This window comes from Magnolia sinica, chromosome 2, assembly GCF_029962835.1.
Source record: "Magnolia sinica isolate HGM2019 chromosome 2, MsV1, whole genome shotgun sequence".
Classification (NCBI taxonomy): domain Eukaryota; kingdom Viridiplantae; phylum Streptophyta; class Magnoliopsida; order Magnoliales; family Magnoliaceae; genus Magnolia; species Magnolia sinica.
The window spans coordinates 127,101,081-127,124,543 of record NC_080574.1 but is presented as its reverse complement, the minus strand read 5'-3'; the positions used below and the strand labels follow the sequence as shown (position 1 = coordinate 127,124,543).

The 23,463-nt window shown below is 37.7% G+C and overlaps 1 protein-coding gene across 1 annotated transcript in view; it reads left to right on the top strand.

The window, feature by feature from the left end:
- Positions 1-22,925, top strand: part of LOC131237585 (elongator complex protein 2) — a 45,317-nt gene extending 22,392 nt beyond the window's left edge. Inside the window, exons 8-10 of the mRNA XM_058235431.1 lie at positions 5,964-6,181; positions 12,831-13,008; positions 22,382-22,925. Coding sequence (XP_058091414.1) covers positions 5,964-6,181; positions 12,831-13,008; positions 22,382-22,845 — 860 coding nt within the window. The 3' untranslated portion in view covers positions 22,846-22,925. The remainder of the gene's footprint in view (positions 1-5,963; positions 6,182-12,830; positions 13,009-22,381) is intronic.
- The last annotated feature ends 538 nt before the right edge of the window (positions 22,926-23,463 follow it).

Genomic DNA, 23,463 nt, shown 5'->3' with positions numbered 1-23,463 from the left:
CAGGAGATGTTAAAAGACATGTTTACAAATTTAGGCATCAAAATATTATAGAAAACATCTATATATTAGAAGCAGTGTTCAAAATATCGGTATTGCGTTACGTATCACATCCTTGGGATATAGATACATATCGGTTATCGCACGGGATATATTGTTTGTATTGGGTAATTTATCACACTTTTTGAGAAACATGGGGAAACATTGGGAAAATGGTTGAATTTTTCAATGAAACTTCAGGGATTATTAACAAAGACCTTAATACACACTTTTAAATCATAACATCTCAAAAAAGAGGTGCACATAATAGGTTTCCTTTGTATATGGTCCTAAGCTATGCATTGTCTGACTAAACTAATGCAACTATATTCAACTTAAATGCATAATATTTACAGTGTATGGTCATTTCATCAAACACTCCTAAATACTTCGAAATTAGTCTCAATTGATAGCTTTTTGAAGGGAAACTTCGAAAAAAAATTAATATTTTAATATTTTTAATTTTAAAATAATTTTTATTTTCCAAAAATTGACAAGGACTTGACAAATCAGTAGATCAGCCCTCATGCATGCTTGATTTCATGTTTGGAATGCAACATTGCAAGCAATTTGGGAGCGATAAGGGGAATTTCTAATTTTCCCCAAAATTTCCAAAATTGGGCCACCTACACTCAAATTTCAAAATTAGAGTGTATGTGATGATCATTTCATCAAATACCACTAAATACTTTGAAATTAGTCTCAATTGATAGCTAGTTGAAAGAAAATTTTGATAAAAACATGGAGAACATGAAGAACCAATGGATATCGAAATCAAAGCTCCAACTTCATGATTTTTCATGCAAAACATGAAGAACTAATAGATTCGTAACAATTTGATACTGATTTAACATAATTTCAAAAAAAAAAAAGGATCGGAAATTGAAAATGCTCACTGAATCAAATGCGCGAGATATATCGGCACTACCTATGCGTTTTGTATCGCACAAGTGGGATACAAGATATATCGTGGAATATATTGGCCGATATCGTCGATATTTAAAACAATGATTATAAGTTTCCATTTTATAGGGGCCTAAACCATGTGTTGTCGGAAAGAGCGGTTCAATTATATCTAAAATGAGTTCATACCATTCAATACCATACAATGCAAGTAGTGTTTTAAATAGTGAATAGCATTGAGCGTAGCATTCACCCCTTTGAAGCGTGAGGTGTAAGCTACATAGTGTGTAGCGTAAGCTACACAATACTTCTAGATTTTCAATCAAGCTTGTGCTTGGTTGCATCAATTTCATGATATTTTGCACCAAATTAGATTGATTAATAATGAAATTTAACGAAATTTCATGATATTTGGTGCAACCAAACACAATCTAAAGTAATAGGAAAGGTAATGGTTAAGTATAAAGGTAAAGGAGTAACAAAACTGATTTAATACTAATATTATTTTGCTAAAAGCATTGAAAAAGATTAACTGGTTTTTATTGAGAAAGGAAAAAATGTAATAACGCTACGTGGCGCATAGCATAGTCTGTGGCGTGCAGCTTATGCAAATTAATCATGTAGCATAGGCTACACGTGACTCAAGCTATTTTCATAAGCTACGTAGCGTTAAGGCTAAGCTACACTACATAGCTTGAGCTACATGCTACATAGCATAGCTATTTAAAACACTGAATGCAAGTAATAAAACATAAACAATAAATCCACAAAGGTGCATATGTACATGGATACATATATACCAGTGTTTTAAATAGCAGTAGCGTGTTGCGTAGTGTTCAACCCTCTGTAGCGTGTAGCGTAAGCTACACAATACTTCTATTTTTTAATATTATATATATATATATATATAAAATAGTAAGAAAAAAAAAATATATAAATGTCGCATTCCTCCCAAACGCACACCACAGCGGGCCCACCATAGAAAACAATCCAAATCCACCCCTTCATGCACCTCAGTGGGCCCCACATGCGCCACACCATAGAAAACAATGCACATCCACCCCTTCACGCATCTCAGTGGGCCCCACGTGGGCCACACCATAGAAAATAATGCACATTCACCCTTTCACGCACCTCAGTGGGCCCCACGTGGGCCATACCACAGAAAAAGAAATGAAAAAAAATTTATAAAGAACAAAAAAACGCACGGTAACCGGCATTTTAAAAGGGAAAAAATGAGAAAAAACTCAAAATACCAAGTTATTTTCATTGTACATCGAAAAAAATTCAAAAAAAAGGAGTGTGCGTACCTATTTTTGTCTCAAAATGAGATTGAATTAATGAAATATGCAAAAGTTGAAGCTCCACAGCCGATCACAACCGGAATAGGGGAAATCCGATTTCTCCGTCATTTCTTCTCCATTGTTGATGAAACCGCACCAAATGGAGCTTTTTGTAGTCTCCAACAATCGGCCAAAGAAGCCCCTTCAAATGGCCTTTTGATCACAAGATTGAAGAGGGGGGAGAGGAAGCAGCGTTGTTTGCGTCGATTTAGGGCTGGCAGTCGAATAGACTGCTCGAAAAGGGCTTTTTTTTTTAAAAAATAAACTTTTTGCTGTGGTGTGAGTTCACCACCATTTTCGGCAGTGAAAAAACAAAAAAAAAATATCACCACAGGTAGCGTGTGCTACATACGATACAAGCTATGCGTCCGTAGCGTACGCTACGACCCTTGTAGCATGCGCTACAGGGGATTTACACTACTGTACACGCTACGTAGCGATTTTGGAGCACTACGCTACGTAACATACGTTACGCACGCTACTGAAAACACTGATATATACACATAATACATCCATGATCCATCCATACATACACACATACGTGATCCTTCCATGCATCCATCAAGCCATCAATCTTTCCATCCATACACACATACGTACATTTGTTTGTACATACAAACATGCATGCATGATACATCCATCCATCCGTCTATCATGCATGCATCTATCTAGTATCTACACATACATGCATACATAATTATGAGACAATGTAATTATTTTTTGAAAGTGATAGATTTTTAATTTATTTTCTTATTTTTTAAATCATTCAAAAATAAATTTTTTCCTCCATAAAAGCAATACATCACTCATCAACAATCAGCATCCATCCATAAATACATGCAACTAAGAAATATTTAATGAAATAGCATAATTATTTTTCCCTAATAAAGTAGATTTTTATTGCATTTTCGTAATTTTTAAATAATTAAAATTTATTTTTCCAAAAACTGAAAAACTTTTGGTGAATCAATAAATCGACCATCTTTCATCACCATATCAAATTTCCACTCATCAATTATCAATTTAGGGGGAAGATGGAGGAAATTAAGAAAAAAAAAAATAGGGTTTTGCTAATTGTCCCCAATTTCCACTTCCCAAATGTTGAGATTTCCAACTCAAATTTATGTCAATGCATGCCAATCATGCATAGACATTGATTTCTAGTGAAATCCATGCTATGATTTTTAAAAAAGCTCCATTTTGAAAATTTCTCACATTTTGAGTTCCAGCCTGTTTCCGTTCTCAAGTAGCGATTTCTTTCGTTAATTCAAGATCAAATTCACAAAAAAGGAAGTGGATTAAATCTAATTGGATTCCGAATCCACAAAAACTTTTCACAAAAATTGAGTTTTTGTAAATTTCACGATTTTTTTCCATCTTCCCACAAATTTTGCAAATTTTCATGAGAGACATCTGGGTTGGCGATATTACCATACATGTTAACATGTGTAGTGGTGGGTCAATGATATATCAGCATATTGATATATTGCTGTTATTTTGGCAATACAGGTGAAAATATCACCAATAAAAGTAAAAGCATTTCTTTTCACCTAAAAGAATTTCTTTTCTCCTAGTATTTGTATTGGCCACCCGGCGATATTTGGAACACTGGGTATGACCTTTGAAGTAGACCATCTTCGTCGTTGATAGGGAGTATGTCCTATTTGACACTGATCAATCTTAAAGCATATATAAAATCATACAAAATGGCTAGAAGGGGAATCGTGGAAAACAAAACCCGCATAAAGTGGGTTTCCATTTTCCTGATTTTTCTGCTCCAAATCTCATGTGAGCCCAGAAAATCTCACTCGTGTTTTAGCCACCGATGAATTGTGATGACCTGAACCAGGAATTACCAAATGATGCATAAATTTCCACCCTTTTTGTTTGTTGCTTAATTACCCTAGTTGTACAAGTTTGACCCATTTCTGCTTGTAAAAGGCACTAGAAACTCTTTTGCAATTTTTTTAATGCTTTTGAATCTACCTTATCACTAGAAACTCTTTTGCAAATTTTTCTAGTGCTTTTGTTTCTATCTTTTCTGCTTGAGTGATTATTGTATCATCATGAACAAGTGTAACCACTACAATCTGTGTCAATCTTCCTGACAAACATCAAGTGATCCAATCTTTTTCTGAAAAATCTTCTCTTCTTGGAAGTGTTGTAGAATTGGCCAAACCAAAAAATTGGAGCTTGTTTACTACCCTATGCCTAGGATGTTGTCTGGTCCAAGACCCATAGTTAGTCGCTGTTTCCATTTTGTTGTTTATTCTCGTTGTTGATACCGGCAAGACCCCGTTCACGGTACATAAAATATTCAGCTAGAGCCGCTCCTGTATAAGGAGCGAGGTATTGTAATGTAGCAGGTGAATCCGCCATTTTGGCTAGTCCAGATTTGGCTCTGTTAGAGATCTTTAATAGACTGTAATGGTTGAAAGTTTTCATGACTTTGTACTCAGGAGCTCAAGTCCACTCTGATTGCCATGTCTGTTTGATGCGGGTCCATCAATATTGAACACAAGGGCTAAAGTCACTCCTGTAATGGCTGGTTTATCTTTTGAATGTAGACTTTTATTTTTTCTTGGCATTCCAACTGCTCTTCCTGTTTAAAATTGTTTGCAGGTGCTGCCCTTTTGTCTCCCTACACTTACTTACATCAACCTTATGTTTTAGTTTTTACACCGACCTGCATTTTGGCACTTTTTCATTGAATTTCCTTTGGATTCATTGTCCAATTTTATTTTGGAGTAGAGATGGGAGCTCTTCTATTTGCTTTTTGCAGTTTATATCAGCTTCAGCTGGCTTTGGGAGCTCTGCTTTGGAGTAATTTGTTCATGTTCTAACTCGATAGGAGCACAATTAGGCCTTGTTTGGGAGCGTGTATTTGATATGCATTGGCAATTACCATGGAATCCATGTGATTTGGAATCACCAGTTGTGTTTGGTAGCATGTAATTGGAATCCACTAGAATTTGGAAGCCTGTATTTGGAATACATTGGTGGAGAGAGGACTGCGACCTGTGAATCGGTGGTAATCGAAATCAATGTGAAATAAAATCACATTGTTTTGCTATGATTTCAAAATGGGCTTTTGGTGTAGTTGATGTGAATTGGATTCCAATTCACGTCATATAAACTCTCCCAAACGCACAAATTACCACTGATTACACGATCCCAAATGACCCCCTTGGTTCAGAAGTCATCACCTCTCTATAGAAACTGGTTCTGAGAGAGGGTCTTCATATCTATTTTATTTCATCTTGCAGTTCCTACCTTGTGTCTCAACGTAAAGAATTTTTTGGAGGTAACATGTTTTGGATGGATGAAAATATGCTGATATAGTTTAGCTGTTGATAATATGTTGGCGTTGCATGCTTCTATTTGCTGCAAGTTTTTGCGCCCTTTATAACAGTGGTCATCCCAACTCCTGATTTTTCAGACTTTACTTTCTTAGAAAAAGATTGCTGACCTTGGGACAAGGCTATGATGATGATGAAATGGTGGTGATGATGATTTTTTTTAAATTTATTACTAGACTATTGCCAGCCCCAAATAGCTGGGACAAGGCTTTGATGATGACAACAGCATTGAAGATGATGATTTTCTTGGACAATGCTGTCTGTCATATCATATTTATTAAATCTAGTATGGATATCTCAAATAGTTTTCTCATGTATGCAGCTGTAAATGAGACTGTAGACAGAAGTGGTCATGATGTTTCAGACTCCCTAGAGACTATCCCCGATGCGGTTCCGATCGTTTTAACCGAGCCCCCTATTGAGGAACAACTGGCCTGGCATACGCTATGGCCTGAGTCACACAAGCTTTATGGTCATGGCAATGAGCTATTTTCTCTTTGCTGTGACCACGAGGGAAAGCTTGTTGCTTCATCGTGTAAGGTAGTCAACTTTGCCCATTATTCTTAATACTTATCTTCTTGTTAAAATTTTAGTTGACATAGCCATATATAAATGGAGACCTTTAATGTTACATATCATGTGTACAATGAATCTCATCGTTGCAATTTTATTTTCATTACTTAAAAATTTAAGCCAGAAATTCCTGACAATCTCCAAATATTTTTTCAAAGAAGCTACTTATTTGTTCTTTCTCTTTTTAGTTGTACCTCTCATTCTCCTCCGAGCGATATCTTCTTCTACTTTACTAAAACAAAAAAAAGAAAAAGAAAAAAGAAAAGAAAGACAGATAGAAAGAAAGAAAGAGGAAAATTTCTGGTCACTCTATTCATTTGAGTTTACCATTGTCTCTTGCTCCTTTGTATGATCTTGAGTTAATAGGAAGGGAGCTTTGGTCCATTCTCTTATTTTTCTCTACATTTTCTGCAATTGATGAAGTTATTACAACCGGTGTTCAGAGTATCGGTATTATTACATTTATGGATGATTGAGGATATGGAAACATGTATCGGTATCATCGATGCTCGGAAAAATATCACTGTTTGAGGGAAACATGGGGAAACATTGGGAAATAGGTGGAATTTTTTAGTGAAACTTCAGGAGATGTTAAAAGACACATGTTTAGACATGTAGGAATCCAAATATTGCAAAAAGCAACTGTATATAATAATTTTCCATTTTATAGGGGCCTAGGCATGTGTTGTTGAAAGAATTAGTATAAAATAAATGTATAAAATTTGTAGCTAATCAATAAATCAGTTAACACGTTAATATATTAAATTTCCACATTAATTAACAGTGAAAAACATATTTTCAAATATAAAAATGAACAAATTAGGCTTTCATCAAAATTCCCCATTTCTCACTTAAATATTATTATTTTTTTTCGCCACAAATCCATGACTATGCATGAATTTCCATTGTAATCCATTCTAACATTAAAAAAAAAAAGTTTCATTGGATGTTTTTCACCTTTGAGTTCCAGTTCATCTTTGTTTGAAGTTTAAATTTCTTCCCAAATCAAAACATGATTCAATAAAAACCAAGAGTGATTGAAATCACCTAAAAGGAACAAAACTAAAAAAATTACAACAAAATGAAGATTTTTTTTTTTTAAATTTTAACCTATTTACGAATGTTTTTCTAGTATCAGGAATATTATTGTTGGTATAGGGGATATTGTTGATGGTATCCCCAATATTATCGAAAATATCAGCAATATTTGGAAAATTTTAAACTTTCAGCAATTTTAGTATCATTGCATTGGTGATACCGATAATATTTGTGGTATCATCGATAATATTGTCGATATTTGGAACACTAATCACACCACGTTACTTCTTTGATAACTGTTATGATCACGGTGTTCGAAAACGGTTACGTTTTGGCCGTAACGGCCGATACGTAACAATAATGGCTGTGATCGTTACGCGTTACAGGGTCATAACGGCCATCCCCTCTTTTTTGTGCCCGCCCATAACGGCCGTTACGGTACCATAACAAACGGCCGATACGTAACAGTAATGGCCGTGATCGTTACGCGTTACAGGGTCATAACGGCCATCCCCTCTTTTTTGTGCCCGCCCATAACGGCCGTTACGGTACCATAACAACTGTTATGGGCCTAAAGAAAATAGGAAAAAAAGAAAAAAAAAACATACCTTTTTTTTTTCCCCCCTTTCTTTCATTCTTCTTCTTCTTCTCCTTCTCGGGCTGTGGCTGCGGCCCTGCTGCAGCTGCCCCTCTCGTTTTCACCTTCTTCTTCTTCTCGGCCTGCGGCTGCGGCCCTGCTGCAGCTGCACCTCTCGTTTTCTTCTTCTCTCATTTTCCCTTTCTTTCCCTCTCATTTTTTCTTTTTCCCTCTCATTTCTCTCTCCCTCTCTCGGTTTGGAAAAAAATGAACAGGTGCACCTTATTTGTTTAAGTGGTCTGCGGCGCACGCCGCTTAGTGCACTTGCACTGTTTTAGTACATGCGGCCCACCTTGATTTATGTATTGTATTATATATCCATGCCACCCATCAGTTTTTCCTGATCATTTCAAGGTATGGTCCCTAAAATGAAGCAGATCCAGGTCTTAAGTGGGCCGCATAGTAGGATTGAATGCCCACTGTGCACTTGCATTGTTTTAGTGCATGTGGCCCACCTTGATTTATGTGTTGTATTATATATCCACCCCACCCATCAGTTTTTCCTGATCATTTCAAGGCATGGTCCCTAAAATGAAGCAGATCCAGATCTCAAGTGGACTGCACAATAGGATTGAATGCCCATTGTGCACTTGCATTGTTTTAGTGCATGCGGCCCACCTTGATTTATGTGTTGTATTATGTATCCATGCTACCCATCGGTTTTTCCTAATCATTTCAAGGCATGGTCCCTAAAATGATGTAGATACAGATCTCAAGTGGACCGCACAATAGGATTGAATGCCCACTGTTAAAAACTTATTATCGCCCACTGTAATGTTTATGTACCATTGAAACTACTGATAAGGTTGCATGGACCTGGGTCAAGGAAAACAAAAGTCGCAGCTTTAAAAAAAAAAATAATAATAAAAGTTTTAATTGTGGGAATTCAATCCCCACCGTGTGGTTCACCAAAGATTTGGATTTGCCTCATTTTTTGGACCATGCCCTAAAATGAGTTGGCAAAAAGGATGGACAACATGGATATATAACAAATGCATCAAGGATTCAAGGTGGGTCCTATGTTCAGGGCGTCATTCACTAGCGGTCCACCTAAGGGGTCTTTGGCACATGGTATTGAGAAGGATTACATGGGATGGGATTCAAAAAATGTAATTATTACATATGACAAGGATTGCCCCCTGTTACCATGGGATAAGCCTAATTCCATGCTATGTTTGTAATACGGTAAGATTCACTCTTTGGTTTGCTTTACATTGAATTAGATATACCCACCATCATTTGAAACTATTGAGAATAACACGTGTTATATCCAAACTGTTCATCTGTTTTGTAATCGAGGCAGATCCAAAACTTATGTGGCCCCAAAGAAGTTTTCAATGGTAGGTGTTCAATCCCCGCTGCTTTCTGTGGTGGGGTCCACTTGAGCTTTAGATCTACCTGATTTTTTGGCCCATGCTCTAAAATGATCTCGAAAAATGGGTGGACAGTGTGGATATAGCCCACACATCATGGTGGGACCTACACAATTTGCTAACATTGAGTGGAATTGGCATGAGACCAAATGGAATTCTATATAATGTAATTCCAAGCTTTTCCATTCTTCCCAAATATTGAGTGGAATTGACACGGGACCAAATGCAATTCCATCCCACCTAATCCCATCTAATACAATGTGCCAAACGCCCCCTCAGGTTTAAATCTGCCTGTTTTTTGGATCATGCTTTAAAGTGAGTTGGCAAAATAGATCGACGACATGGATATACAAATACATTAAGGTGGACCCCAATTTCAAGGCCTCACCCACTAATGGTCCACCTTAGATATGGATCTACCTCATTTTTGGACCATGCCTTAAAATGATTTGATAAAACGGATGGATGTCATTGATATACAATACATACATCGTGGTGGGCCCTATGTACATGGCCGTAAAAATTGTCCACGAGGCATACATTAACTCAAAATTAATAAATCAAATTATGGCACTATTGTTGCCATGTCATAATTCCAAAATTAAATTATTTAAATGATTTTCACCGTTAATTTGCAAACATTTGTTTTTCTGAAATAGGATCATTTGATATTTTTCATTCTTCACTGGTCAATAAATATCCACCAATCCATTAGTGAGATAAGTGCCAATAGATTGCATGAATTTAACGTTGATTTGGTGCATCAAATGGTCCACCAAATCAGCTCTAAATTGACAACACTATTTACTAGAATATAATTTCAATTTTTTTCTTAAGATTTATTGGGAAAAATTATATTAATTTGTTAGATATATGAATTATATAATTGGACATAAAAGTCCCTAGATTGTATGTTGAAATAAAATGTACACAAATCACAAGGTATGTAATACACCAATACCTACAAATATGAGATATTTCGGTATTAGATTCATTCTAATTAATTCATATTGATATTATATAGTTAGATAATTAAATATAAAAGATCTATAGCCAATCTAGGTTGTCAGGTTCATAAATTCATTAGGCGGTTCGATACAACTTCTCACCAAAGAGTGGACCGTTACACTACCATAAACATGTTCCAAATTATAAACGAATGCATATTTGGAATATTTAGAATATTCCGGATTTAATGGACATTTTTTCATAATTTTTTAACGAAAAAAAAAAAAAAACACCGTTACGGCCCTGTATCTACCGATACGGGGCGTATCCGTATAGGTAACTGTGGGCACCATTACGCCCACCGAGACCGATATGGAATACCTTGGTTATGATATATTCCCTACTTGACATTTTTTTATAAATTGAGGGTTGGAGTGTTGTGCTACATGTTTTAAATAGCTGTAGCGTGTAGTGTTACAAGATATTTCTATGTTTTAATTTAAAATAGAAAAAATATGATAAATAGTAAGAATATATATATATATATATATATATATATATATATATATATATATATATATATATATATATATATATATATATATATATGCCTAAAAAATAATTAATTTTTATCAAGTATAAGCATGTTCAAAGAAGTTATTAATTATCATTTATCAAAAGCCAATTCGCATATATAAACCAAATCAAATCATTATCACATCAACAACTTTCTAAACAAACCACTTTAATTAATAATGTGTAATTGAAACGACAAGCCACAAGTATGAAAAGAAATTAAAATCCCATAGGTTGAGAGCATCAAGTAGCCAATCCAAGTGCAATTATCATTTATCTTTTTTAAAAAATGTAGCATACACTACATACGCTACAACCCCTGTAGCATACACGCTATCGGGGATTTACGCAAAGTAGCGTCGTGGATACACTATGTTATGGATGCTATTCAAAACATTGTGTGATAATGATTTGATTTGGTTATATATGTGGATTGGTTTTTGATAAATGATAATTAATAACTTGTTTTAACATGCTTATACTTGAAAAAATGAATCATCTTTTAGGCCTTTTTATATTTTTTTGTTTTTTCTTACTATTTATTATATTTTTCTTATTTTTTAATTAAAATATAGAAGTTTTGTGTAGCTTATGCTACATGCTACAGAGGGCTGAATGCTATGCAACATGGTACTGCTATTTAAAACACTGATTGTATATGCCTAATATTGTGATTTGTGAAATCAAAATATGTCTCTAAATTCTAAACATAAATTTTGAAGTACAACTTTAGTCAACAATAAGAGCATGGAACCATGATTTTGGGTTGATAAAAATAGTGATCTGGATCGAAAATGACCCATAAACCAGATCAGGCAATTCAAAGAGGGGGTGTTTTAGGTAACATTGCACCATGCATATTTGGGCCCAACATTTGGACCTTTAAAAAAAAAAAAAATAATAAAAAAAATAAAAAAAATCTCTTTGTAGTTTCCATTTGGACTGTTGGATTGACTTACAAGTATGCCACATGTATGGTGGATGAGTCACCGCTATTGAAGTGAAGTGTTGAGAAACTAATACTGTATAATACTTGCATGCTGTATTTATTTATAATAATATCATTCATCATTGTGCATGTAAATTACAACATCAATTTGTACATATAAACATTATGTATACCTAGTAGCATGTACTGGGGTGATCAGATCTACACAACCCTACCCAAAGCATGCCATATTTTGGAGGAATCGTACTGCTTAACTGTACCTATAACGTGTAGGAACAACCCGCGATCCAGGTTACCTTGGCTTGGAGCATATCCCCAAAATCCCACTGATTGGATTATCCTAACCACTGAATTGGTGGCCATCAGTTGGAGATGAAAAAGAACATGGTCCATGGCCCAAATTCATCAGCTGATCCTATTTTTGGACACTGGTTTTTGAGCCATTCTCCATCCACAATGGAGCCCACTTTTGGACAGTCTAGATTAGCATGCATGTATGCCTGTGTAAATGGGGTCACCACTATTTTATTCAAGTAATGAGTTTTCTCAAGTGTCTTTGTTGCTACTGCATTTTGCTGCTTAATTGTAGTGCCACATATAAAAAAATTAAAAAAAATTCTAACGAAGCGAAATATGAGCTGCAGTAATGAAATTCTTAGATATCATGATATCACAAGATATTTGGATGGTGGAAAAGATAAACCCCTCATAAATGGAATGGGTCTATTAGTCTGGGTATTCTCAGGTGTTTCAGGTGGGAGGCATTTGATTCTTTGGTATGAGATTATCTCTGTTTTTTTTTTTTTTTTTTTTTTTTAAAATTTTATTATTATTATTTTTTTATTTTTTATAATCCAGTCTGATTTGGATACTGTACCATGATTTATCTTTGAATGAAACTTTACTGTTGCCCATAAAAGAATTACCTGATTGCATTCACTGGTTGCATCTGGAATACCCATGTTGTATATTTCAGTTATTAACATGTAATCTTGCTATTGTTGAAAAAACGAGTAGTGATACTGTATCCATGCTTTATGAATGCCTTCCCATGGGTATCATAGATGATCTGGTCATTTTCTATCTGTCTTGCAGGCACAATCACCGACGGTAGCAGAAATATGGCTGTGGGAAGTGGGATCATGGAAGGCAGTTGCTCGCTTGCAGTCTCACAGTCTAACAGTTACGCAATTGGAATTCTCTCACGATGATGCCTTCCTTTTGGCAGTCTCGAGGGATCGCCAGTTCTCCGTTTTCTCAATCAAGAAATTAGGTATGCGAAACTCACTAGTTCAAGAATGATGCACAGTAATGATATCAATCAATGCCTGCGTGGTGGTTGACTTAATGTTAGTTTTTGGCATGATTTTCAGTCACTTTTACATAAGTGACATCAGTGTTCGAAGTATCGGTATCGTTACAAGTTTCGCTGGCTAGGGATACGGAAACAATATTGATTTCGCCGATAATATTGCCGATAACCGGAAATGGAGGGAAACATGGGAAAATTGTGGAATTTTCAGCGAAACTTCAGGAGATGTTAAAATGTACGTATTTGTATATTTAGAAATAAAAAAATTGCAAAAAAGAATGCATACATAAGAAGTTTCCATTTAATGGGGCCTTAAAAGCATTTGTTGTTGTAAGAAATCAGTCCAACTATCCCATCCGGCCTATTTAGTTATCCAACCTTCCATCCAAACATCCATTGATATTGCAAAATATCAACAACACATGATATTTCAACAAGAAATTATTAACAATTGGAAAGGAAACGAAAGAGTGTGGTCTCAATATCGCGCATGTTGCGGTATCGATAATATCGAGATATTATCAATATTTTCAATTGCAAATTGAACACTACATACAACCATGTGCCCATGAAAAAGAACTTGAAAAAAAGTTTGATAATAAACAAAATTTTTATGATATCAATACGTTGGCAATATTATTGAAATATCGTCGATACACTTGTGATACAAGCATTACCTAGAATTTACATAGTCAAAAATATTGATGATACATTGGCGATATAAATGCATTGGCAATACAAGAGACACCTAGAATTTACATAGTTGAAAATATTGGCGATTACATTAGCGATATTGATATGTTGGCGATACATTGCTAATATCTGGAATTTCTGATACTACCAGCGTTATCGATATCGCTACCAATGCTATCGATATTGCTGGGCTGGAGGTAAAGATAATATCGGAGATAATTCGAACATTGAGTGACATTGACAATTCATTTTAGCTTGTTTGTGATTGAGTTGTGTATGTTGTTCATTTATTTTCTTTTCCTTATCACAGTGTTGATTGAAATATTCAATGATTTGGAACTTTGCTATGCCCACAAGGTATTCCGTATCGGTAACAGTGGACGTAACGGTCACCACTATTACTGATACGGGTATTGGCCGAAACGGCCGATACGGGGGTGTAACGACCGTTATGACCCCCGTAATGGTTGAAGATTTTCTTTTGCCCGAAAATTATGAAAAAATATTTAGAAAATCCAGAATAATGTAAATATTCCAAATATGTATTCATTTTTTGTTTTGAACATGTTTATGGTAGTGTAACGGTCCACTCTTTGGTGAGAGTGTTGTATCGTGCTGTCTAGTGAATTTGTGAACATGATTATGTCTCTAATGTTTACACATCACAATCAAGCATTAAAATTAGAAATTGGAAAAAAAGGTATAAATACTGCTTTTTCAATTTTTTGAAAAATGGCCCTCAAAGCTTCTATTCGCTCAAATCACTTTAATCTACAGTTTTAATTTTAAAAACTATAGTAAGAGTGGTCGAAATCTGTTGTAAAATGATCTAAAGAGTTTTTGGAATGAGAAAAGTGAAAAAAAGAGGAGAAAACGGATTTAAATAGAAAAAAATAAGTGATCGTTTTTCGACCATTACGGGGGTAATGGTCGTTATGCTTTGTAACGGCCTTTACGACCACCGTAAAGGCCAATATGGTCCTAAAAAACCAACTGTCCCATTTCATCCACATATCGCGTAATGATCATGGTCGTTACCTATACGTATTGGCCTTTACGGGCATATTATAATAGATACGGAACACCTTGTATGCCCATGTACACACCACCACATGTGCCCGTTTGGGATATGGGGTATGAGAATCAAGTTATCATCAGGTGGGATCCCACCATGTAGATGCCTTGGCCCAAAAATCAAGCCAGCCCACTCATCAGGAGGGCATGAAACAAACAGACGGCTGACAAAAATTCTAGAAGTATTTCTAAGCTGTCTGCCTGTGGCCCACCTGAAGATTGACACCTGCAGAGTGGACTGGCCGGTTTTCTTGGTTAGGGCATCTATACCCATGGACCGATGTCTTGGATCTAACACCTATGTGTCATGCTGGCACATGTAGTGGGGTGTAGATGGGCTGGCTAATAGATGCCTGTGGACTCAACACGGCATGATTTCTTTGTGAGGAAATATAATAGCTAGGAATTTTGGTATATACTTCTCATGTTATGTTTTTACATGTCAGTAGAATGAATTCGCTACTGACACAAAATGATCAAGCTCAGAGTTATTTGTTTTGGAGGAGAACTAATCATGTGTGTTTACGACAGAGACTGTTTAGATCCAGATTAGGACATCTTGATGACCCAGTGAATTCTCAGTCGACTGAGAATTACTTGCATTCCTTGTTGAAGGATGCTATGCAGGCGATCCTTACATGTACCATGGTGTGTGCGTCGTACCTTGTGCTACTACCTAATGAGTTGCAGGATAGCTACCTATCAGCAGTTCTTAGCAGTTCTGGTACCTTGTAGCACTTTCTTTGCTGCATCATTAGATGAGATTTGGTGACTGTTGATTTAGCTCATTTTACCATGGCTCTCTTTATTCGGCTGTAATAACACTTCTTACAAGTGACAATATGGAGTTGTAGTGCATGGGGAAGATTTTGTGGCACCTATTGCAACTATTTGGTTCTGTAGGTTTTGCTGGATTAGCATAAGCATGACAATTTTAGGGAATTACAAATATGATAGGTATGTGATTGTGTATGCATGCTTCACTGAGGGTCAGTGTGCACATATATCCCACTTTTAATGATGATGGCAGTATTAACACATGCCAAAATGAGCTTTTGAAAATTTGCATTATGAAATCCTTGCTTGATTCGCTTTTTTCTCTTTTTCTTTTCTTTCATTTCTTTCTGATGTGTGCTGTGTGCACTTTAGCATCCACATGATTATCAATTTATCATTCTAAGTGGATCAAATCACATAGGCAAATGAGTGAACATTTAGTTGCTAGCAAAGGTATCATAGTTTAGTAATTCTAGGATGGGCCACGTGTTTCTAGGGCATATACGTCGATACGGGATGTTCTGTGCAGGTTTGATGGAGATCTAATCTCTTAGTAGAGAGTTCAGAAGCCAGGTCTTATGCTTCAAATCCTGTTAACATCATACAGAGTAGCCTGATGTAGAGAAGTATGTTGGAATGATTTGATTGGTTAGATCATTTAGGTTGGTTGCTAAGTGATCATTTTATCTTTTTTTTTTTTTTTATATATATATTAAAATAAAATAAAATTATAAGCAGCGATATATTTATAATTTTACTTGTTACTGGCATACTTGTAATTATTATCTGGGATGGAAAATTAGTCACTTTCGGTAGGTTGTTTTAGAGAATTGTAGATACTTCCTTTCATTTTTGGAAACCCTACTTCTATTAGGAATCCTCTTGGAGTTCCTCATGTTGTTGATTTTATTGCCCTCCGAAATGCCTTACAAATTTTCAGCAACGAGTTCTTAGCATGGTGATTCTTGAAGAGGATTTGAAGGATGCAGTGGCTTACACGAAAATGACTACCCCTAGCCATGGGAGTTGTTCTATGTTGAATGAGATCCAGGAGATGGCCTCTAGGCTACATTTAATTTACCCATGTTGGTAAAGAGGCAAGCTTTGTTGCCAGTTCTTGGGCAATGAGAGTGTGAGCTGCCCGGCCTTTCAATTGGGGATTCATTCGCTCTTTCTTAATTGCCTTGGGTTAGAAATATCTGTTATCTTCTTTGAAAAAAAAAACTATTTATAATGCTTATAACTTTTACCAGCATTAGTTCTAATCTATAGTTACTAATCTCTTTTCCTGATCTTCTCAATAAGTGTACACCCTAGCTTCCATCCTTAGGCCTATGATGTGATGGGAGTTGTGTTTGCATAATCACTACTATCAACTGATATATATTACTGGGTCCTTACTCTTGCCTGGGTGGTAGACTCTCAGGAGTTTCAACTACTCGTCAAGGGTTTGAGTATCCATAGGTGGTGAAATTCCACCAGCGTGAGTGTGTGTGTGTAAAAAAAAAAAAAAAAAAAAAAAAAAACTGGTATATATTACTGATATTGCATGTGCCCAACATGAAACATAGGGGGGAAATTGTAAAATTCTCCCGTATTGTTGAAAATATTGCATGTATCGTTTGATATATTGTTGATACACGGATATATCGCAAAATATTGCACTTCCCCTTCACAAATATTTCCTGATATCATTGATACATGCAATGAATATCGATGATATTGAGGTAGCTTATTCCTCTTCCGAAAAAAAAAAAAAAAAAAAAAAGAAATAAAAAAATGAAAAGAATTTATCAAAAACTCCATTTCTTCCCCTTTTTGTGAAATCCCTTTGTAATTCTGGTCGCATCTGCAGTAGATGTTTCCACATCGTGTTTCTAGCTGGGATGAGGTGTTTTGGAAGTCCAAATTGAATGTGGTCAATTGGGTCTCACCTGTCGTTTAAATCCTTTATTTTCTTTTCTTTCTACTTCATCGCCTCTTTTTGGTCTGTTTTGTAAGTTGTGGTTGATAACCCCTGATCATTGCTGCCTCCTACTTTCTTCCTCATGCTTCTAGCTGGGATGAGGTGTTTAGGAAGTCCCAATTGAATGTGGTCAATTGGGTCTCACCCGTCACTTAAATCCTTCAATTTCTTTTCTTTCTACTTCTTTGCCTCTTTTTGGTCTGTTTTGTAAAGTTGTGGGGTCATGATCTCTGATCATTGCTGCCTCCAACTCTCTCCTTTGCTAAGCCCATACGTGCAATAGTGATGGGGGCATCTCGCGTACACGCACGCCTCCCTTACGCATGTACGCAAGGAGGGCCCCACCTTCGATCTGGATCGATGACGATATCCATGGAGGACCTCCTAGTTAGAGGATTGTGTTTTGGTTCCTTGGGGTGGACCCGATCATCATGTGTATTTCATCATTGGATCTCATGATCGTGGCCCACTACCCTATGTGAGCTATGACTTTGAGTTTTGCTTATTACCGTTATTAGGAACATCATGAACGGTTTAGATTGTATTGATTAGTTGTTATTTTTGATTACTTCGTCTTTAAGTAATAGTATGCGCACATGGCATGGGTTTTGGGATTTAGGCAACCCCTTGTAGGTTTTTTTTTTTTTTCATTGAAGATGATTAATAAAATTCTGCGTTTTCCTGTTTCTCTAATTCTCTGAGTTGTGGAAACCTAATTGGGTGCAAAACCCTCCCTTCTTCGAAGCCCTAACTACCGTGGTGCGAAGCCACACCCATCCCAAATTGCCCCCATCTCCTACCCTCCATATTCCTCATCTCCTACAACCATCCCCTCATCAAATCCACCAACGTTTGCAGCTAATCTTTCCCCTACAGCAGATTTCTAGAATCTGGCCCTACAGGAGGGCTGAAACTTCGGCGGAGCACCGTGTTCAAACCGATCATCCGTTTGACCTGAAATTTGGAGGGAAGGTGGCCCATCCTTGGCCGATTCCAGATTTGTGGGCCCCACACACATGCGGGTTACCATCCACGCACGTGCGTCAGGCCGGTTTGCTGTCCACACATGCAGGCTGATCATAGGTTCTCTCTCATCTCTATTTCACTCATCTTTTGCTTTGTTTCCATAACCCTAACCCTAGATCATCTCAAATCCCTAAGTTCTATTCCACTTTTGAAACCCTAGGTTTTCCCGAATTGAAACTTGTGAATCCCTTGGATTGGGAAAATTATTTTTGTGTATGTGTGGCTGAATCTACTCCCTTTTGAGTATTGTTAGTCTATAATTTTAATTGATCCAGCCCTAGCATGTGTAGGCTTGGACCCGCATAGATTCCTTTTGATTGAGTGCTTGACTTTATGTGGGATGTGGAATTTTGTGTGATTGTTTTGAAATAGTATGATCTAAAGCCTGGACTCTTGCATATCATGTTTAAAATTTCATGTCTTGCATCAAATTTGGTATCAGAGCTTAGGATTCTTGTAAGGGAATGCATTGCATGTTTAGGGTTTTGTTTGTTTATGTCCATTATGTATCAAGTCTCATCATATAGAGCTGTTTAGAGGTCCATAATTCCTGATATAAGCTGCTGAAATTTCTGTTATCAGAAAGTTAGCAATTCGCATTGTTGAAAATTTCTGTTATCCCTTTATTTTGATAGTTGTATTGCTGAATTTTGGTAGCGTTGTGTAGTTTCCCTCATTTAAAGTCTCATAGGATCATTTAGTCCCATTTAGACGCATATAGTCGTATTAGAAGGTCTTTTAGTTGAGTTAGTTGTTGTATGCCCACATGTACGGGTCGTGGCTTTGACTTACACCCTACACTAAACATGGAGCAATTGCAAGAATCAATGAACAAAATGACCCAGTAGTTTGAGTCTTTGGGTAAAGCACTTGGAACAACGTATTAACCAACGCTTTGAACAGCTTGATGTGCGCATTACCCAACTAGAGACCTCCGTCAGGGCAAACCCCACCATTGGAGAAGATGCTCAATCTCAGGCAGGTGGTCAGGAGGATAGACTAAAGAATGAAGGTGGCCAAGGAATCGGTTATGGGCGCGCACTCGTGCACCTACGCCGTGAGGGACATCAAGACCACTATGACTCCGATGCACAACTTCTCACAAGAGTTAGAGTAGATGCCCCACGTTTGATGACTACTTGAACCCTAAAGCTCTTTTAGATTGGTTGACAGACATGAACCACTATTTTAGGTGGTACGACATGTACGGCCTTGTGGCTAGAGAGTGCACCAGAGTCCAGTATAGAGTTACCCACTGAGGCCATTCTGGTAGTGGATGAGTTTCGTGATGTCTTTCCTGATGATCTACCAGATGAGTTTCTCCCTATGAGGGATATACAGCACACCAGGATGTGGGACACTGCACTACCTATAACCGAGTTTGCATTTAATAGTTCTGTTAATAGGTCCACAGGTTTAAGTCTTTTTGAAGTCGTTACTGGTTATAAACCTAGGAAGCCTATTGGTCTTGTCCCTATGTCATTGTTCCATAGGCCATAGTCCTTTGTACATCACATTCATTCATTGCATCAGGAAATTAGAAGAAAGATCACCACTACTAGTAATGAACATTACAAACTTCTGTAGACCAATATAAATGTTTCAAGGAATTCATTGTAAGGGATTGTGATGGTTCGCATTAGGCCAGAGCGGCACTCTCAGGGAGCTGTTTATAAATTACACGCGCGTAGCGCTGGACCGTTCAAAATTATAAAACGAAACGGTCTCAATGCGTATGTGGTAGATCTTCCACCTTTCATGGGAATTAGTTCCACATTAAATGCGGAGGATCTAGTTACATTTCAGGGGACCACTGATATATTGTCCAGCCTGTCACCTAACCGTCCTCATTCCCCAGACCTTTCCCTTGATCCATAACCCCCTCCCGACCCATCTTCCCAGCCTTTACTTCCCATACCTACCTTTCCACACCCAGAGAGGAGATAGAAGATATTCTGGACCATCAAATAATATCGACGTTAAACGGCGGATTTTAAAAGTTTCTGGTCAAGTGGAAGTCACGCCCAGCTTCAAACAATACGTGGCTCATTGAGGAGCTTCAGAGACTTGATCCTGACATTTTGGAGCGGTTTAGGAGTTTTGTTTCACCAGTGGCGAAATCTTCGCAGCCGAGGAGAGTTGATGGGGACATCTCGCGCACACGCACGCCCCCCTTACGCATGTACGCAAGGAGGAGGGCCCCACTTTCGATTTGGATCGATGACGATATCCATGGAGGACCTCTTAGTTAGAGGACTGTGTTTTGGTTCCTCAGCATAGACCCAATCATCATATGGATCTTATCATTGGATCTCATGATCATGTCCACTACCTTAGGTGACCTAGGACTTTGAGTTTTGCTTATTATCGTTATTATGAACGTTATGAACGGTTTAGATTGCATTGATTAGTGGTTATTTTTGATTACTGTCTTCAAGTAATAGTATGTGCACATGGTGCGGTTTTTGAGGTATAGGTTTTTCTTATAAATAGGCAACTCCTTGTAGGGTTTTTTTTTTTTTTTTCCTATTGAAGATGATTAATAAAATTCTGCGTTTTCCTGCTTCTCTATTTATCTGAGTTGTGGAAACCTAATTGGGTGTGAAACCCTCCATTCTTCGAAGGGCTAACTACCGTGGTGCGAAGCCATGCCCATCCCATATCGCCCCCATCTCCTACCCTCCATATTCCTCATCTCTTACAGCCATCTCCTGATCAAATTCACCCATGTTTGCAGCTAATCTTTCCGCTACAGCAGATTTCCAGAATCTGGCCCTACAGGAGGGATGAAACTTCGGCGGAGCACTGTGCTCAAACCGATCATCCGTTTGACCTGAAATTTGGAGGGAAGGTGGCCCATCCTTGGCCGACCAGGCCCTAGCTGGCCAATTCCAGATTCGTGGGCTCTACACACGTGCGGGCCGCCATCTACGCACGTGCATTAGGTCGGTTTGTTGTCCACACGTGCGGGCTGATCACATGTTCCCTCTCATCTCTATTTCATTCTTCTTTCGCCTTGTTTCCATAACCCTAACTCTAATCATCTCAAATTTTCAAGTTCTATTCCACTTTTGAAACCTAGGTTTTTCCGAATTGAAACTTGTGAATCCTTTGGATTGGGAAAATTATTCCTGTGTATGTGTGGCTAAATCTACTCTCCTTTGAGTATTGTTTGGTCTATAATTTAAATTGATCCAGCCCCAGCATGTGTAGGCATGAACCCGCATAGATTCCCTTTGATCGAGTGCTTGACTTTATGTGGGATGTAGAATTTTGTGTGATTGTTTTGAACCAGTATGATTTAAAGCCATATCATGTTTAAAATTTCATGTCCTGGATCAAATTGAGTTCATATACTAGCCACACATTTATGAGCATGGCCTGATAGGTCCAAGATCCAATCCATCCATCAGAACATCACCACTATAGTGATGCTCTAGTACAATAATCAGGTTGATCCACTAGTCAGGTGGGCCATAGTTTGCAAAACAGAAGTATGGCTCCAAAAAATGTGGCTGAAGTTTTCTAACCCATACACGGGTTTCCAATATTGGGGCCCACATGCTTATTGGACCAGATTTTATTTTTGGGTAAACATGTAAAAGGTCGGACCAACCTGATGAATGGATTAGATCTCACACCTATGTGCTATGCTGGCACAAGTGTAGTGTGTTCACAAGCTTTATTGCAGTGTGTGTGCCTAGCAAGGCTCAATAAATAAGAATTTCGGTTTATTCTCAATTTGTCGATGAGACATGACGCATCATAACACCTCTGACCTGTGTGTTACAATTTCAGAAGCTGGGGAAGTCAGATATCAGTTAGTTGCCAGGCACGAGGCCCACAAGAGAATAATATGGGCGTGTTCGTGGAACCCACATCGTCATGAATTTGCGACAGGTTCGAGGGACAAGACAGTGAAGATCTGGGCTGTTGAGAATGGAGATTCTGTGAGGCAACTCATGGTTCTCCCGCAGTTCAACTGCAGCATCACAGCCTTGTCTTGGGCCGGCTGTGATCGTTCAGGCAATGATGGGCTTCTTGCGGTTGGAATGGATGACGGGCTCATCGAACTGTGGAGTCTTTCCAGGGGTGCAGCTGCACCATCCATCCGGTTTGATCCATTCTTCTGCCATGTTTCGACAGTGCACCGTTTGGCATGGAGAAGAAATGCCATGGAGAGTGGAGATTGTAGGACCCTGCAGCTTGCATCATGTGGAGCTGATCACAGCATGAGAGTCTTTCAGGTGAGCATAGGTTGAAATGGTAACGATATTTATGTTTGCACTTATGATACTGATTGAGAAGGAGGTCTGATCCGTGATGGGCCATTTTGTAACAATTCGCTTCTCATGTTTTTTTCCACTACAAATATAGATTGCAATGGGTAGCCTTTGCAGCTCCTGGATTTTGTGTACCATAATATGTTTTTCACCAGCTATTTTTAAGTGCAAGCATATCAAACACAAATCCATGAGATGACGAAGGTGTGCATCACATCGATAACTCATCCAACAGGCTCCATCGTGGATTGGCCGTGGCCCAAAAATCACACCAGTCAGATGACCCTAGAGGCTCGATTGGCTGTTACATAATCTTCTCTTTTCTCAGTTTCTTCAAAACTAGTCCATTTGAAGGTTAGGATGATCATCTGACCGTGGCCCATTTTGGGTTATGGTCCACGAGCTTCTCGGATGCCAATAGGCAAATACATGCGTGCCGGGTGTCCCTACTGAGAGCGTGATGATTGCACACGATATTAAAAGTGCTCTCCAAACAGACAAGATATATTTTTCAACATGGAATATGATCCGGTTTGAAAATGCTAATTCCATGTTAGAATCTCTCAACTGTCTGATCAATATTGGAAAATGATGGTA